Raw genomic sequence first — 19,283 nt, 5'->3', positions numbered from 1 at the left:
GTGCCGTTTTTTGCTCTTTTCTCAAAGAAAAGCTTAACTCCAAGTCCTCCAGAGTCGCGGCCAAAGCCGATTCGAAAGACTGTTCTCCAGCAGCCATTCTTTGTTTTCAAGTAGCAGGGAACCGTCGCAACTCTGTCGTCATATGTTAAGACCGCCCCGCCTACTCTATACACGACGTGATTGGCCTGACCCAGTTTAGGTTTTTACAGCTCCGAAAGTCAACGGAGAGTTGCTAGACTGCCCTGGCTGCAAAATACATTTTGCTGCCGCTAGGGTGCGTCTAGATTTCTAGGCTAAGTAAAGACATATAATGCAACAAAAGATTTCTATTTTAAATAAATGCTGTTCTTCTGAACTTTTGAACTATGTTGAACTATTCATCAAAGGATCATAAAAAAATTTCAGTTTCCACAAAAACATTAGGCAGAACGATGTTTTGTGTTCAACATTAATAATGATTAGAAATGTTTCTTGAGCAGCAAATCAGCATATTAGAATGATTTCTGAAGGATCATGTGACACTGAAGACTGCTGAAAATTCAGCTTTGCATCACAGGAATAAATTACATTTTTAAATATATTCAGATAGAAAATTTGTAAAATTGTAATAATAATATTTCTGTATTACTGTTTTTTTTTTACTATATTATTTTAATCAAATAAATACAGCCTTGGTGAGCATAAGAGACTTCTTTCAAACATTTAAAAAAAAAAAAAATCTTACTGGCCCCAGACTTTTGAATGGTGGTGTAAGATAAGACGATTTGCAAGTTAACAACATAATCAAATAAATTATTATAAAATAAAAGGGTTCTTCAAATCCTTAGTGCTTAAACATTTAAGTCAATACGCTTCATGTTCACAGTTTACTGTATGATACACAGCTCTCTGAAATCATTATGAGCTGCTTATAAGTAGCAGCAAGTCATTGCTGTTTTTTTATTTTACACTTGTTACCATCACAACAAACATCCTTGTTACGGAGGTCAGCTGAACCGTAAGTAAACACATTATTTTGACTTTAAAACACACTGCAAGGCTGTTGAATATGTTGCTCTGATGGACTGCTGTGAGATTACAGCTTTTATCATAGAACTGAATTAGAATTAAGCTGAGCCTTGGTCTTACAGTACTGTTTCCTCAAGACGAATTCATTTCAAAGGCAATGAAGTCAAAGTGTCAACCTAAACGCACAGGAACTGAGGTGTTCGTGTTCTGTTGAGATTGAAGTGTAAAAATAATAACAGTACATTTCAAAATTAAACTTATTTTAGTATGTTGCTCTGACCTTCTCAAAATACTAATCCTTTATATTGTTTCTGTTTTGGGTCAATTTACATTTGGCAGGAGTGAACTGGGGAACACTTTATTTCGATAGTCTACTTTAGACATTCTACTAACTATTAGTAACTTTTCAACTACATGTCAACTAGCAGTCATTAGAGTATTAGTACACTGTCTGCTCAATATCTGCTATGTTGATACTCCTCTAACAGACATTCCACTGACTAAGTAACCTTGCAAGTACATGCCAACTTATTCTACTAACCCTAACCTAATAGTCAACTCTAATGAGAGTTAGTTGACATGTAGTTGCAAAGTTGCTTAGATATATTTAATAGATAGTTAATAGAATGTCTAAAGTGGACCATCAAAATAAAGTGTAAACATGAACTGCTGTGTACAATAATTAAGTTTTACATTTCAGAGAGTCCAAATAAGAATTAAAGTTGGAATACTGCTTATAATAATGAGAAAAAGAAAGAAAAGTCATGAGTCAAAGAAAAGTCCGTATCAATTTTGTTTTGTTTTTTAGATTACAATTTTGCATTGATTACTGCAAATACTGCCTGCATTGAAAACTGAATATGAAAAATATTGTTGGCGTGACTCCACCTTGTGGCAACTGAAGCTGATGTGTCTGTCTGTTAATAAATGAAGCTGGCAACACAACCATATTTTTTCTAATCTTGATGAAAGATGAAAGATCTCCCCTAATTATCTAATCAGAGCGAGTGAAAGAAAGTATTAGCGGTTATGAGCCAGTGAATGGGGAAAGCTGCACATGAATTAGATGACTGCTGATATTTACAATAATAGAGGGAGGGTGAGTTATAATACAATATAAGTCTGACACTTCTGACACGAACCTGAAACTGGGTTACTAGTCTCGGGTGATGTTAAGTTCTTCTCATATTTCATATTACAATTGATTAATGTTTTGAATGTTCTGAATATGGGATTAAAATTACTCGAATTAATTAATTTAATTAATTAAAAACATGTAATCTTCTAGTTATTTGCCGTCAGCCATGATTCATTTATTCCATAGGCAAAAGTGTCCTATAACAAGGGGGTTACCGAGATAAAGTGAGTTGTGTTTATCTGGTCATGTGATTTGAACATGAAAGGGCACGTATAACAAAATTGCTTTTAAGCATTTCTTTAAAAACTTAATTTCTTTGTGTGTAATGAGGACAAATACTGAGTGTACCTTTAATAAGTGGTTTATGGTGTTTCTACAAATCACATTGTAACCAGAGTGCTGCAGTATTTGGGAGAAGGTTGGGTTATCGGTGTGCATGTTAATGAACTTCGATAGGAAACTTCTCCAGTCTCGAGCTGTTCCTCCCATAAATGTTCCATGGCCTTGAATAAAATATTAACCAGCAGAATGAGATGGTTTAAACGGTTAAAGAGTGTGATGTGTCCTCTCTAAGGATGGCTGCTGACCTTTTCTCTCTCTTTTATCCAATAGGGCGAGACTATGGTGGAGCCAGTGGGAACAGGTGAGTGTGTGCCATCTGTCCACTCTCTGTGCTGCTGACCATCTGTGTATCTATTGCAGTTGCAGAGCATCTAACTAACAGGTCTACTTTCCAGACCTGATTATTGATAACACAAAAGAGTATAATCCTTGACAAAACAGCAGTGGTGCTTTTATGTTAAATGAATTCCTAGTTAATTAAATTGGTATGAGTTTGCAATACGGCTAATGATCAATTTGATAGCATTAGCCAATGCTTTAGGGATCATCAACTAATGATGAATAACACTTTCACAGCATTTATAAAACATTTGAACATTATAAAGTTATAAGTTAACATTGGAATAATTTTATTATTATTATTAAATACAATATTACGTCTACTAGAGTTTTAAAGGAGAAATCAGAGTGAACACGGGTGAATCTGACTGCAGTAGATGTGAAAGATATGAATAAAAATGATGTTATTTCAGCCAGCACACATAGCCTACCTGTATTTACATCCTGTTTTCGGTCGAAGTCCACTGTAATCAATTGTCGAGTTCACGCGCATAGGTTTAGTTACCTATGATCATGCGCGTGAACTCGACAATCGATTACTATGGACTTCGACCGAAAACAGGATGTAAATACAGGTATGTGCGCTGGCTGAAATAACATCATTTTTATTCATATCTTTCACATCTACTGCAGTCAGATTCACCGTGTTCACTCTGAAGGAATCACTCACATTGGCTGTGCACTTGTAATGACACATCAAGGATGTTAAGAGGCTAAAAGCAGGTTTAAAACTTGCCCCATTGAAGTCAACAGGGTGCAAATTTTAAAAAGAGGATAACACGGTGTAGGCAACACCGATTTTTGTCGTTGTTCTCTGTATTGACAGCACACAAAAATTTTAAAAAAAATTAGCTCAATGTTAAAATTGACCGGAGTTCTCCTTTAAGATTTGGGGTTAGTACGATTTTTTTTTTTCTAATTGATCAAAAGTGACAATATACACTTTTACATTTATTTGTGAAATAAACAATGTTATGGCATATTAGAATGATTTCTGAAGGATAACGTGACACTGAAGACTGGAGTAATGATGCTGAAAATTCAGCTTTGCATTAGGAATACAATTTATTATTTTAAATTGTAATAATATTTAATTTTTTTATATTTTTTTTACTGTATTTTTGATCAAATAAATGCAGCCTTGGTGAACACTTCTTTCAAATACATTAAAAAAAATCTTACAGACCCCAAACTTTTGAACAGTAGTGTATATTTATGAGTATATTTATAAAAATATTTATATTTATGTTATGGAATTGAACCTTATTGTAAAGTGTAGTTAGTGCATCAAACCATTTAGATTTAAAATAAGATTTTGTAATGAAAACACTGTTAAAAAATGAACAAAAGAACTCATCTTAAGTTGCAAAGCATGATATTGAACAAGTATCAATTATAAATGTTTCTAATCAAACAGCAGTTGCTGAGACGGCCCCTAATGGACCTATCGTGGAGAATGGAAAAGAGGAAAAGAGAGGTATAAAATATCAGTTCTTCTCATTTATTATATACTGTTCTGTCTTAGTCACCTGGTAAAGACTTGGGTAACTTTCCAGTCATATGTGCTGAGATCATCATGTGGTTTGTAGAGGAGGGCTGAATACTTATTTTTCTTAGCGATAAAACGTACCTTTTTTTTCTGGCAGATGATAAAATAGGTGAAAAAAATCCTTAGACTTACATTGAGGGAGAGACCTAATATTACAAGACCAGTAAAACACCCTAGCAATGCCCTAAAGACTGTTTACACCTGGTACTAAGATGTGTTTTGGTCAATCGGATCACAAGTAGACGAGGGCGACACATTCCCTTTTACACCTGGTGTTTTAATCCGTCTCTTTTGTCCACTTGACCACTTGTGTCCTGATTTCTTCGAGGAGAGGGTCTATAGGCGGGTAAATGTATGGGCTTCTTCAGATATTTCAATCTAATGAACGAAATAAGCTTGAGTAATTTACAAATGAACGTGCCCGGAGACGACAGAAAAACACACGGAGAACATTAGCTTTCATTTCTGCTCCAATAGCTGCAAGACCAGCCGAACGCTGAGAGTGTGTTAGAAATCAGGAATGGTGAGAGAACATTGTGCTTGGTATGTTATAGGAAGCGCACTTCCTATAATGTTTATGCATGAGGTCTGTAGGTGGAGAGTAGACGGTCTTTTGTGGCTGTTCGAACTCATTCGACCACGTGAGCGTTTACACTACGAAAGCAATCCGGTCTAATGTGTTTTCAACTACTTCTGGAAGTGGTCGAAAGTGGACAAGCTCAAACTGTTTTAGACCCTGTTTACACCTGTATTTAGCGTCGTCCACTTGTGATCCGATCAACCAAAACGCTTAATAGTGTAAACAAGCCTCCTGTCTCTCTTTAGTTTCAAATTTATGAAAAAGCCTTTAAAGCAACACTAAGTAACATTTTTTACCTTAAAATAATGTTTCCAAAATGGTTTCAGTGGTTCATCAAGTCGTAACAGGGTGAAAGGCACTTTTGGATTCGCTTTGCAGCCCTATATCTGCTATAACCGCGCTTTGCCAAACCGGGTCGCGTTTCTGTAGTTCGAATGAGACATAAGAAAACTACAAATTTGACTTGCTTTACGTCAAGCGTTACAATAGTCATTATTTAGTTTTTCTTAATTTCTGATGTCGCAATACATCATGCTTTCATGAAATCATGCAACATACTCTACCATGTCACTGGACATCGTTCATTCCAAAGCCGGTGCTGGATAAACAGCGAGCGTGCGTGCGACGGTAGGCTGCGGGCGGCGAAATTATTTACGACAGCGGTAATGGACAATTCCGCTTCCAACCTGTAGGGCGACCGAAGAGGAAAAGTTCCATAGTGTTGCTTTAATGTGCTATAAATTATAGAATCAAAGCATTGCCATTGACAATTTCACTATTGTTAACATGTATAAATGTCAAAACCTATTATTTTATATTCATACTGTTGGTTTTTGTTGCAGATAATTCCGTGCATGCTGAGAACCACGACGTGGAGGAAGCAGAACCGCTCACTGATGCAAAGACAGAAAATGACACCATAACAACTTCAGCTATTATAAACGGAAATGTGGAAGGAGAAACATCACACAATACTCCAGGACAGGACGAACCCGCTTCTGCTAACGGCTTCGCCAGCCACCCTGCTGAAGGAACAGGTGCTGGAGGAATAACCATGACCTTCCTTGGCTTCAAGGAGGCGGAGCCCGGACATGGAGTTGATGAGGACGATGATGGTGGAGCAATTATCCGAGCAGAAAGAGTCATCATTACAGACGAAGGAGAGGAAATCCCAGAGGAAGATGACAGCATGGCTCAAGAACCTACTACGGATGCTAAAAATGAAGACTCATCTGGAAGCACAGAAGCAACGCGTGCTGAAGAAGAGACAGAGTATGATCCGGAAGCGTCTGTTGATCTGAAGCAGGTCGAAGTGACTGAAGATACTCCTGCTGAGGATGTGGATGTGGATGTGGTAGTGGTAGACGAAGGGCAAATAGAGCAACATCTCCCAGACTCCACTGAAACACAACCCCAGAATGTGACAGTAGATAGCCCTATAGAGGCTTCCCTCATTCCAATGTATTCCACAACAGAACCTTCTCCAACAATCAGACCCAAAGTCGAAACAAACGCAACAGAATCACAAACCCCAAAAGACGAGGAGTCCGTGCCCGCCTCGCGCATCTCGCTCAGCCAATTTCAGGAGGTTCCGCTGGACGAGTCCAACAGAGAGAAGCAGCGTGCCGAACAAGAACCTCTGCTGATCTCCAAAGCAGCGGCCCAGCTGGATGCCAGCGCCACCAATCCAGCAGAGGACGCAGGAGCACCAAAGCGGAAAAACTGCCAGTGTTGTTCAGTCATGTGAACGGTCTGTTGACGTTTGACTGACTTTTTTTTATTTTTCTTTCTTTTCCATCTTGACTGTTACTCTGAATATACAATTTGTATTTTAAGACGTTCATATTTTGATCTTCAGCTGTTCACTTGTGGCATCAAAGCACAAAGTGTTTATTATATACTGAAGAATATATTCAAAACGGAGCCGTAAAACGTAAAGACTGGCATTGCCCTTTCCTTATTGGATGCCCATAATTCCTATCAGTGTAAAAAGAAGCTTTGTAAAGTGCATTGGCTTGCAGGAAAGGACTGGAATAGGCTTCAGTGTGCATGTTGTTGTTGTTGTTAATGCGCCACCATTGGTTGCATTCCCAGCCTCTGGTGTCTGATTAGTGATTATGATCCTGTTTTTATGTCTGGCGACTCTAGAGCGTTGGCTGCCGACCCACAGAGGCCTTGACGGTTTTAACACTACCACATAAAAATATTTTGTTTTTATCAGTGCCGTGGGAATCAACCCACAGCGGTAATTAACACTTCTCTACTTTCGATAGTTGTTGCATAATCTATCATAAACAATTTGTGTGCCTTGATTATTAATCAAAACAAAGAGACAGAATGGTTACCTGTGATTTTATACATGCTGTAACATCTTTATTGCTGATGTGAATGGAGTTTCTGCTTTTATTAAGTGTTTTTAGACATTAAACAGATAGTTTATCCTGCACTGAAAATCATTTTATGTTGTTCCAAAACTGCTCGAGTTTTTCTTTTGCAAGACAAAATATATTTTGAAGTGTGTTTCAACTGTTTTGTCTGTACAGTGATAGGCAATGGAATCCTAAACAACTTTCTATTACAAAAAAAGAAGATATTTTTGTCTTGCAGAAGAAATGCATACAGGTTTAAAACAACATGAGAGTGAATAAACGATGACAGATTTAACTTTTTTTGTTGTTGAGTGAACTATCTCTTTAATGTGACCCTGTGAACAGTACTATTTCTGAACAGTGTATAGTATATGGCATAAATCGCTTTAGCAGTCTGTTTAAGGTGAACTGTCTTTTTTAATCAATATTATTCAAAGCTTTCAGTTGGATTCAGGAACATTTTTTTCAGCATGGAAAGTTTGATGCAAATTCTCAGTGCCTTAACTGAGTGCCTGTATGTATAGTATATACAAAGAGCTGAATAAGAAGCGGTGAGGATTTTGTATAGAAAGTTTACATTGGAAGAATAAATACAATTATGAAATTTAATCTAAGGCTGTTTTTTCTTCATACAAAAATAGTTGAGGAGGCATATAATGAGGTATAATATAGCTACTGTCAATGTAAAGATAAAACAGTATTATTTTGTAAGTTATGTATAAAAGAGAATCAAATAGTAATGCCTTTAAAAAAACATTGGCAATAATCCTTTCATCATTAAACATGAAAAAGAATAGTGTATTCTGTCACAGTCTTTAAATATTCAATAGCTTGAACCTTTTTCATATTTATATTTAACTTTTTAATTTATAATGCTACACTTTACAATAAGTTTTCAATTCATCAACATGAGTTAATGCGTTCAGTATCATAAACTAACAATGAACAAGCATTTAAAATTAATTAAAAGGTTTAATTAAAAGGTAATTTATGCTTTAATATTCTATCGTTCATTTTTAATCCGTGTCCTTGCATAATACATTAACTAATGTTAATTTATGCAGATTGAAATTAAAATGTATTTGTATATGTAACATTTTTTATTAATAAATGATTGTTATAATTGTTACTTCATGATACCTAATGCTAACAAACTGAACCTTATTGTAAAATATTACAGCTACATTTAGATCTTGCAGTATTGTGGGTGAACCTAGAAGTTTGAAAGAGAATAGAAAGAGATCCCATGCTTTCACTGTTCAAACTCGTGAGAGCTTTGAGAGCTGTTTGGATTAGTGATGCAAGGCCTGTGGTTTACTCGGCAGCTTTAGTGTACTGTGGAAGTAGGAGAGAAAAGAACTGCACAGATTTTAACCTTGATTACTAAGCAGGGGGTGGAGGTACAGAGAGAGAGAGAGAGGGAGAGAGAGTAAAAGAGAGAAGGAAACCAGGGAAAGAAAGGGAAGGAGAAGAGAGTAAGAAGGTGAGAGGGGCAGATTTCACAAAGCTCACTTCAGTTTTTTGTCTTTCAGCTGACCTTCTTTCATCTTTTATTTCATCTCATCAGCTGGTAGGCCTGTTTTCCTTTTTCATCTTATGTTTTTATGTGTAAGAATGGGTCGTGTAATCCAAATAGCCCTTTAACTGATTTGTATACTTTATGTGTGTTGCATGACAATGTCAGGAATTTCAATTTGGGATTAATTAATTGAATATTCACATCACTTGTTTTACCTAGAATTACTGAAGCAGACTTATCCACGTTTAATGACAGCTATTCATACACTGTAAAAAAAAATTACATCCCCAAGTCAAAAATTTCAAGTGACCGATAACATCTAAATTTTTCAATTAGTGTGACGTATTATTTCTCATTGAGCCAATGTTAACAGACTATTGCAACAAGAATTTCACTTGGGCCAATTGAAAAATTTAGATGTTATCGGCCACTTGAAATTTTTGATTTGGGAGGGTTAGAAATTTTTTACAGTGTACTATAGTTTCTTGAGATTTGTGGATGTTAACAGTAGTTTTCAGTATAGCTAAAAATAGATGTGTGCTACCAGGTTTTGTATTCTAATATTTATATTTTCACTAGATTGAAATTCAATCATGACCTTTATTAAGTATTATATGTGTTTTAATTCATAAGGACACTAAGAACACCTCACCATTATTGTATTATTCCTGAATCAGATTTTCCATGTTGTTTTGTTACTCGTGTCCACAGTATAATCTGATTAAATGGTATTAATCTGCTCCTTATATAATTAGCATTATGCTATGACACACCTTCAAATCCTTGTGTTTGTTTCCAGGAGACAATGCAATACAGAGTCCAAATATTATATTGTGAATGATCCACTTGTTTTCAACAAAAAATTATTACCTGACTTGCATGGAGATCGGATTTTGCATTTAAGTAAACATGATTCTCAAAAGACCTGGTTAAATTTTAACTTTCTAAAGAATAGAGAGAAATGTCATTGACTGTGAAGGTGGAAAATGTCCACCCTCGACCTTGCACGCTGTTTAATGTTCTTCCAATTTTAATAATATTGTTAATCATTCTCAGTCGCATGTGCTAATATGGAAATATCTGTATGGATCAATATGCAGGACAATGACACTATAGCAAAATAAGACAATGGTTACAAAAATAAATGCTTAGTGTACAGACTAGTACAAAGAAGAAAAAAAAATAACATGAAAACTTAAAATAAATATTGCAAGTAATTGTTTCAGATGGCCTATATCAAGGTGACCTTAAGTGCTTAAGTGAACTTAGGGAAGGACACTAATCTGACTCTGAGGCATGGGCGTTAAAGAATAAATGACCTAATGAATTTTATTTAAGACTGACAGAGGTCAAAGATTTGTGAAGCAAGAACACAAAAGCAAGTGAAAAGGGTAATGCAGTCGCACTATAACTCCATTTATTATGAGCTCTCCTGGGTTACTGGGATTGAAACATAAGATGATTATTGTTTCCTAAGTCAGCAACACCAACAACAAAAAAAAAAACTATAAGTGTTACCCGTATAAAGGAAAAGACTTCAGGGGTCTCACCTTTATGCAATAAAAAATAAGGTGAGAAAAGCAGTAAGGGAAGCCTGGGAAGAAAGAGACAAACTTTGTTGATTACCAACACAATCAACTAAAGGAAGCCCGTCTCTGGCTTGTCATTCTGTGATTGAATAAACACATTTTTCCATTTATTTCATACAGATCTAGAGCAAAATGGAAACAGACTCTGTGACTTGCACTCAGAAATCTGAATCCCTGGATGAATGCAGTAGTGAAGAAATAGAAATAGCAGACATAGCAGAAATAGCAGAAAAAGCCCACTTAACTCAAGACATGGAAACGGCAATAATAGAAGATCCTACGACGAAAAAGAAAGACACAGCCACAGACCTGCAAGAGATGAACAAGGACACAGAAGCTATAAGTGAGTTAGAAAGAACAGAAACACCTGACAGCAGTTTCCAGCCTCAACCTCACGATCATCCCACCTCCTCACCAGCTGATGGAGCCATTGAGCCAACAAGGGAAGACTTGTGCAGTACAGATGAAAATGACTCTGATGATGACCAGTGTCCACCAGTGCCAGGACTGGAAGAAGATATCCAACCAGAGAGAAATGAGTGTCAAGCCACAGAGATTCAGGATGAAGTGAAGGAAAACCCTGAAACCAGTGAAGATGTTCAGACATCTGTGCAAGACACTGATGAAGTGAAGGAAACCCCTGAAAACAGTGAAGATGTTCAGACATCTGTGCAAGACACTGAGGGTGAAGAACCTGTTAGCATGACACAGGCAGACAAAAGCACTGACTCGCCACAAATGCCAAAGGTGACCAAAGAAGAAGAGGGACATGAGCTTGAGTCACATGGTGACTCTGACTCAATTGTGTTCCAATCAGAAAACAGTGAAGAGCTAAATATAGACTGTAAACCTTTGGACTTCCCGAGCACCAGAGAGCAGTGGGTGAGACGGGACAGTCGTTGTGATGAACCACCAAACCTGACGTATTCCAAAAGATCGTCAAAAAGTAATCTCACAGAAACCGAACCTTCATCGAGCATCCAAAGTGCATCCATAACTGAATCTGGGGTTAAAGCAGAGAATGTCCAGCAGGGGGAGCTTGAGGTAAACAACCTAAGTGATATAAATGAGAATGAGTTACAACAGGTGTGTGGTGCTGCTCCGCCCCTAGAAGCAGTTGCAGGCGAGCCAGCCAATCCAGAGCAAGGTAACTCTGCCTCTATCTCTACGGAAGTAAAAGAGCCATTGATAATGACACACGGGAGAAGGGACAGTCAAAGGGAGGAGAGAGAGGGTAGAGAAACAGGTGAAGAGCGAAAGCAAATAGTGCGTTTCACAGAAACAGGTGGGACCAGAGGAAAGCAGCTTGGGGAGGTTAAAGATCAAAGACAAGAACGGGAAAACAAAGGACAGAGAGCGGAGTCCCAGTCAAACACAAAGCCTCATCTGGGAGACGGGAAAGTCAACAGAATGCAGGTGGATCATTTTGATGACAGCCAGAGCGATAGCGGTGTATCAGCAGATTTCTCCCCCAACAGCACAACAGATGTCTCGGAGGGCCTTGTTAACACTGAGGCTCCTCAGCCCTTTGAATCTCCACCTAACGAAACTCCCATTGAGAGGGAGATCCGTTTGACTATGAAGAGAGAGCAGAGTCTGCGGCGTTCTCGAGGACTGTGCGACACAACTAACAGGAATAATGAGTTTGTGGAAATTCCATTGAGGAGACCCATTCTATCTCAGGACCTCCAGATAAGATCCAACCCAAGCCTCGACAAGGACCGGCAGTTTGCTGGAAAGAAGATGCAGAAGGAAATCAGCGTAGAGACAGAGAGGGAGAAGGTTCTGGTTGAACTGGGCAGACTACCTGGCTTCTATGACAAGGGAACAGAGGTACAGCTTCAAGAAAAAAAGCTGCTCTTTGAGTCATTCCAAGAGCAGAAGGAATCAGTGGCAGACTTAAGCAGAAGATCTCCCCCAAACTCTTACGTAGAGTCCGCTTCTGGAATACTGGAAGTTGATTCTGCTGTTAGACAACGCCTAATGCAATTCTCTCAAAATTCTCCCACCCCACCAGCCATGGCCAAGTATGGAGGCACCAACGGCAACCCGCCTGCAGCTCGAGGACCTGGTCTAGCTGAGGGATTCACGGGCCAGATAATAATAATAGAGGCCAACCCTATTCCTACAACTGTGGGAGGACCAAACGGGGGTTATAAGACAGCCTCATGGACAGATGGAGGATCTGTAAAAGTGATGAATCCAGTGGGTGTGAGGGCTACTTCTGCAGAGCCTGTTAATGCAAGACAAAGACCAAATGTTGAAGTGGCTGAAGACTCAAGTACGGTAAAGGAGAACCCGTTCTTCAAGCTCCGCTCCTCTATGACTCTGCAGCCTCAGGTGGAGCTGGACATTAAGGAGGCAAAAGAAAGGGAAAAAGAACTACAGAGACAGAGAAACAGTCTTTATGGAGGAGCAGCCATGGATCTGGAAGAAGGAAGGGGAACAAGAATTGATTTGAGGACAGGAAGTGGAGTGAAAGATGGAATGGGATCCTCTAACAAAGAGATTCTTAGTTCCCCACCTCCACAGACAAATTTGACTCCAACAGGCCGCCAATCAGAGATATTCACCCCCACTACATCAGGTGAGTCATTGTAAAGCAGCATGTGAAAACTCACAGAGCAGTTGAAAGGAGTCAAAACTTAACATTAAAAAAAAACTTGTGTAGCATTCATTCACCATACAATATGAATAGTTTATGCATTCCTGATAATTAATGAAGTCTGCATTGCTAACACTACTACTACTTTGAGCTACTGGAGCAGATAATGCAAAGGACACATGACCAATGTAACAAATCCTATAAAACTCATTTGTAGGCCATACACGCACATTTACACATTTGTCATTATAAATCAAAGCAAAATAGCAAATTATGTATTGAAAATATACATTTAATCAGTTCATGCATTTGGTGTAAATTGAACCTGGTCTTTGCCTTGATAGCACCATGCTCTACATGCACTCAGGAAAGGATATAGAGAGGATGTATATGCAGAGTATATAAATATAAATAAAAATGAACCCATGACCTTGGCATTGCTAACACCACGTTCTACTAATATATATATATATATATATATATATATATATATAATTTTTTTTTTTTTTTTTGATTTTCAATTTTTGACAATAAACATGGCAAAAAGAAACACAACAAACAACAACACATCTACCAATCCCTCCCACCCCACCCCGTGGTCTCTTTATAATGGGGTACAAAATGGACAGATAAATCTACAGAAAAACAGTCACAGGAATGATAAAAACATTTATAAAAAACAATAAAAAATAAGAATTAAAAATAAAGAAATGGGATAAAGTGTTGAAGTGTTCAAACTGAGTCCTGAACATTGCTTTGCGCAATATACTTGGAGAACTTATCAGCAGCTGTTGTCAATATTTTTAGTGTTGAGATTTGAGCCAAGTTCACCCGAGCTGTGGATATTTCTAACATTATAATGTCCCGAAGTTGTAACAACCACTTGAATATATCCAAGGTATGTGGTGGGAGCCAGTGTTGAGCTATGAGTTTTTTTGCAGACGTTGAACCGGCCAGGTAGACAATTTTTTGCAGCTTAGAGAAGTCAAACTGAGAGTCATCATTCAGTAATAATACCGAGGGTGTCACTGGAATCGGATAATCAATGATTTTCGATAAGATAGTAAGATACCACATACCTCAGTCCAAAAGTGTTTAACCTTTTCACATTCCCACATCATATGGAAAAAGGAACCAAGTTGTTGGTCAGGACATTTATCACAAAAAGGACTGAAGGAGGAGTCAATACAATGTCTTTTGAGTGGGGTCCAATAAGTTCTGTGACAGAAGTTATAATGAATCAGTTGGTGATTAGGATTCCTAGATGAAGTAAAAATGTTCTGCCATACTCTTCCCCAGTCGGTGACATCCTCCTGTTGTTCACAATCTCTTTCCCATGCACGCTTTATAGCTAGGCGATTTGCTGAAGCCTCTAAGGCCTTCCCGTACATCCATGAAGTAAAGTGACTAGAAGAGGACGATTCAAACCAAGCAATGATCGGATGTATAGGAAGTGTTTCCCCCCAGGGCACCCCATAGGCCTTCATGGCCGACCTTAGGCGCAGATATCAAAACAAAGAAGAGGGTTCTGGTCCATACCTCTCACACAGTTCTTGAAAGCTTAACAAGCGTTTAGGACCAGCAATATCGTTCAATGTATAAATGCCCTTCTGCATCCAGTCTCTAGAGAAAAATGGTATACCTCCCGAACGGATATTATTATTATACCAAATAGGTGTATGGGTGTGCCAAATATGCGAAAAATTAATACATTTTTCCATAAGTTTGAAATTGACTACTGTGTAGGCCATGATTGGACCAAAAGCTTGCAAACATTGCTTGTTGTTTATATATATATATATATATATATATATATATATATTTAAATGTGTATATATATATATATATATATATATATATATATATATACATAAATCTTTAAAAAACTATTCTTTTTGAAGGCCAGGCCATATATTTGGCAGACAACTCTATTCAGAGCGATTTACATTGCATTCAAGATAAACATTTTATCAGTTTGTGCATTGCTTGGGAAATGAATCCATGACCTTGGCATTGCTAACACCATGTTCTACTGTTTGAGCTATACAGAACAATCTTAATAGCAGCAAAACCAATAAAACTCGACACTTGTGAACTATTAGTTAACAGTAAGACTTGTAAAGCTTTTCTGTGGTGTAGAAACTTTAGTTACATAGACATTTTATAATTTGACTGGAGGTTGGGATAGTTTGCGCCTCACCATGGCAGCCAGCAAACAAACAGCCAAAATGCTAATGTAGGGTTATGTCAATAGTACTAACTATATTAGTATAGTACTACCGGATATTTAAATTTCTGAGTCAGTCAAATGTGCTGAAATGAACAAAGTATGGATAAGAGTACTGTGATCTTGACAGGTGATGCCTGAGGTGTAGGTGAGGTGAGGTTTGCATGTCCAGTACATAAACTACGATTGTGACTTGAGTTTATCTTTTACTACTGTGCAAGTCTGCAGAAATGCCTGCTAGACTTAAAAAGGCAAATGATCCATACATTTATGCTGACAATTAATGACACATTTAGTACTAATATAAAGGGAAGTGAAATCTCTTTTCCAGTAAATTTCAAGTTTTTCTTGTCCATTTCTACTTTCTCTTTAGTGTCTCCTTATTTTTATAAAAATAAACTGACAAAAACTCGTTTCCCCTACTTCTTTTTACTCAGAAAAGCTTTCTTCTACAGAATTGTTTTGCATGATAACATAATGCCAAAATGCCATTGTCAATGCCAAAATGCCACTGTAACAGCATAATACTTACAACATAATAAATGTGGGAACTCCTAATCTCCCTATGTCATTTCATATTCTTTCTCTGCTAATGGTGGCTAATATCAATTTACCACAGCTCTACAGTAATATCAAAAACTTAAAAGCAAATATGGTAATTTTGCAGAAACTGTGGGAAATGTGGTGCATTTGTGTAAGAGCAGCTAACAGTTATAAACCAATATTGCCGATGTCATAACTTTTTACAAACAAAACCAAGTACTGTATGTCATTTTTATTGTGATGCAACAGAAGTAAATTTGTATGAACTGTTGCTCAATTGGATATATTGGAATATGTTAATTAAACCTTAATTACCACTGCTACAGATCTTTTAATCTTTTGCCCTTCATAGTGTGAAATTTTTAAATATTCCATTTGGATACACTCGATTCATGTGTCTCATCTAAATGCTTACATTTAAATGCTTGAAATAAGTTTTGTAGCGAAATATAAAATAATATGCTAATTAAAAAAATAGAAAAATGTGTGCCTACACATGAATTCCCTTATTAGAACTCATTCAGAACCGTTTTAAAAAGCACTCCAGGTTGATACACCTGGTAAAGGGTGAAGGAATCTTAAATGCAAGATGATTTGTTTAGCATTTCCCTTGTTTGGCCACTGTCTAATTCCCATTCTTCAGTTTGTTATTAATATTCCAAATCTGGATTAAAGTTCAAATTAAGGAGTAGGTGTGTCCAAACCTTTCACTGCTACTTTGTCTTCTCATCCAATATGTGTGGATAGGAACATCCAGTTCAGTAATGACTTGTTGTACATTCAAACATTTGTCTCCTGCTTTCTCTAGTGCGACAATCCACCGGAAAACTGGACCTAACATGGCCTCCACCCCAAGCTGATGAAGAACCAAGACAACAGGTGTCAGAGGTAGAGGATTTTTTCTTTGAATCTTTTAAAAGCGGCATAATTTGTGTTCTTCACTCTTTTACGGGAATAAATGTATCACTGGTGTTGGTAACGTTGTGGCTAAAGATTTGGGCTGGTAACCCAAAAGTTGAGGTTCAGACCACGAATTGGGGAGTTACTTGATCAATAAACAGGCTACCAACGCTCTTCAACCTTTCAATAGGTAATCAGAGAGTATCAAAGTTTCAGTAACCCTCCCTGTGCAAACACAACCACAGACACTAAATGTGATGCTAATGAAGTGGCTTATCGCGCTTTAGATGATGCCAGCGAGAGCAGAGTTCATGCTGAATTCTTAATAATCAAGATCAGATCTTGACTGTCATTATTGTCACTGAATCATTCTCCGCAGCCAGGAAAGTATAATGTAACAGAAACACAATCAAAACTGATTGGTGCTGCCAAGTTTACATTGCCTTCATCTGAAAACAGAGGCTTTTTTATCAGTTCACCTCATCTCAGCTCTCATTTGCTTGGAGAAAGAGTGCCTACCTTGATAAATGAGCATGTGCTGCTTCTGTGTTTATTATTTTTAACAATTTAAAAAGGAATAATTCACCCACAGCTAAAAATTCTGAAGCTCTCTTCAATAGAACAATGAATGCTGACCAGGGGGCGGTCAAGCTCCAGAAAAGACAACAAAAAAAAATCCAAAGTTGTGCTTTTAAATTACGTCATATATGTCTGTCTGGGGAGCAGATAAAATTTAAAAATGATTATTCAGTGAAATAAATTCACTTCTCAAATCTAATTTCTTAAACTTGAATATGCACAATGAATGAATAGGCAAAATGTCAAGATGGGTTTAAAACAACACAAGGGTCAATGATGACAAAATTTTCATTTTTGACCAAATCTTCTTATGCTGTACGTGCTGTACGTCCTGATTTTGCCAAGTTAGATGCGCTCCTAGGTCAACATATTTTGTTGCCCCTAGAACAACCTTCCTGTCCTAAAATTCAGTCCTAAGTTATCCCTAAAATCAGAGGGAAATGACGTGATGTACCCACAGGTTGTAAGCCTAAACTTGACATAAACTGTAAACTTGTCCCTCAGATCTTGTTGTTTAAGGATCAACAAAGATGTTAATCCAGGAACGTGTTGTACTTGGTGAAATCAGGTTCTGCATGTGGCCTAGAGGTGTTCAAATTCAAATGCACTCACTAATGTTGTCGTTAATGTTCTGATAAATGCAGAAACCGCTAAAGATCCCAAGGCAGCGAAACCCGTTACTTGAACGCTGGGAGTCAGGGACGGTGAACGGCCATGTGGAAGACAACAACTGAGACTGAACGGCAACTACAGAATCCTGGCATAAAGAATACGAACAGCCCGGACAACCAAGTGCGCCTGCATAAAAAATAAAGCATATGAACAAATGATCAGTTTCCCCATAATATTCCCTGACCTTTTAAAGGACAGCAGTACCACGTGCCATTATGGGTGGATGAAGAGAATCACTTGCCTCAAAAAGACACTGTGAGTTGGATATCCATGTTACTAGGTGATTGTTGATTGGCGTCACAAGAGCTCAAATGATTTCAGTGTAATAATTGTCATTTTCGATGTAAATCTCGGCTTTACAGTTATTTATAATCAATAAACATAGCTGTTCATCTCATAGTAACAAGACAGTCAAAACACTGGATTATATAAAAAATATATTTTAATAAAAATTATTGCATAGATATTTCATTACTCATTAGAAAAGTTAAATTAAACTAACTGGGAAATGGCTTTATTGGTGCATATGTAAACATTAAAACTAATTTAGAAAAAAAGTGTGGATCAGATTTTTAATTTTTTTAATGAATGTGTTGAATAATTTTCCGAAACTCAAAGTGCTGAATGTGACTCATCGTTAATATGGGGGTTTGGCTCTTGGAGTCCGAAACTAGATCACTGACTTCACAATAGGCACAATGACCAGGATGTAATGCTTTATGCTTACACCGTACCTATGGCTTTGATTTCCAATATAACAATTAAAGAGGGCGACGTTCTCGCATTCCATTCAGCTTCCATGCAAAAACCTTTAATGACATCACAGTCCATTCTAACCTCCTCAGCTCGCGCTGTGAGGGAAGAATACACGACTGCCGTGACTCAACACGCCAGTGGGCATTCAAATGCGTCGCCATGGTGATGATAGAACTGTAGGAAAGGTACAAAGAAAACCTCCGAGTGAGATTAGTCATGAGTGAGATCACCACACACACACACACACACAGCATGCTTTACTGACCCTCTAGTTGCCTGTGAATTATTGATTCACTTTTTCTCAGTACAATTTAGCAAAGGCTGCATGAGAATGTTCATTTCAAATATGGAAGTAGCTTATCGTTACCACTGGAGAAAATCTGCCCATTGCCTGACCTTTATGACAAAGCATTCTTAGAAAAACAGAACTATGATTAGTTATGTAAGGCTACAGGTTTCTGTCGAAACATATAATCAGTATTACATTTTGTTAATAGTAGTCTGGTAACTGGACATTGTCTCAAGCAGGTCTAAGTGTTTCTGTGTAAATACAGGGTTAAGGTGAGAA

General features: G+C 37.5%; 2 protein-coding genes across 3 annotated transcripts in view; both read left to right on the top strand.

Annotated features, from left to right (window-relative positions):
* palm3 (paralemmin 3) overlaps window positions 1-7,934 on the top strand; it is a 40,016-nt gene extending 32,082 nt beyond the window's left edge. The window contains exons 6-8 of one of the 2 annotated variants that reach the window (XM_084129725.1): window positions 2,759-2,789; window positions 4,245-4,304; window positions 5,799-7,934. In XM_084129725.1, coding sequence (XP_083985851.1) covers window positions 2,759-2,789; window positions 4,245-4,304; window positions 5,799-6,703 — 996 coding nt within the window. In that variant the 3' untranslated portion in view covers window positions 6,704-7,934. The remainder of the gene's footprint in view (window positions 1-2,758; window positions 2,790-4,244; window positions 4,305-5,798) is intronic. The other variant, XM_084129726.1, reaches the window with a different exon arrangement.
* A 680-nt stretch (window positions 7,935-8,614) lies between these two features.
* On the top strand, window positions 8,615-18,365 carry misp3 (MISP family member 3). The gene is made up of 4 exons (XM_084129724.1): window positions 8,615-8,895; window positions 10,554-13,020; window positions 16,617-16,696; window positions 17,932-18,365. The coding sequence occupies exons 2-4, from the start codon at window positions 10,566-10,568 to the stop codon at window positions 18,019-18,021; spliced, it is 2,625 nt and encodes an 874-aa protein (XP_083985850.1). The 5' UTR covers window positions 8,615-8,895; window positions 10,554-10,565; the 3' UTR covers window positions 18,022-18,365.
* Window positions 18,366-19,283: the final 918 nt, after the last annotated feature.

This window comes from Abramis brama (genome assembly GCF_963993115.1).
Source record: "Abramis brama genome assembly, chromosome: 11".
NCBI lineage: Eukaryota > Metazoa > Chordata > Actinopteri > Cypriniformes > Leuciscidae > Abramis > Abramis brama.
This window is presented reverse-complemented; position numbering and strand designations above follow the sequence as displayed.

What these genes read in the sequence shown, in the direction of transcription:
- misp3 (XM_084129724.1), top strand. Translation starts at nt 10,566, where the DNA reads ATGGAAACAGACTCTGTGACTTGCACTCAGAAATCTGAATCCCTGGAT. An exon ending in ATTCACCCCCACTACATCAG is followed by an intron (nt 13,021 to 16,616) that starts GTGAGTCATTGT and finishes TGCTTTCTCTAG; the next exon opens with TGCGACAATCCACCGGAAAA. An exon ending in CAAGACAACAGGTGTCAGAG is followed by an intron (nt 16,697 to 17,931) that starts GTAGAGGATTTT and finishes TGATAAATGCAG; the next exon opens with AAACCGCTAAAGATCCCAAG.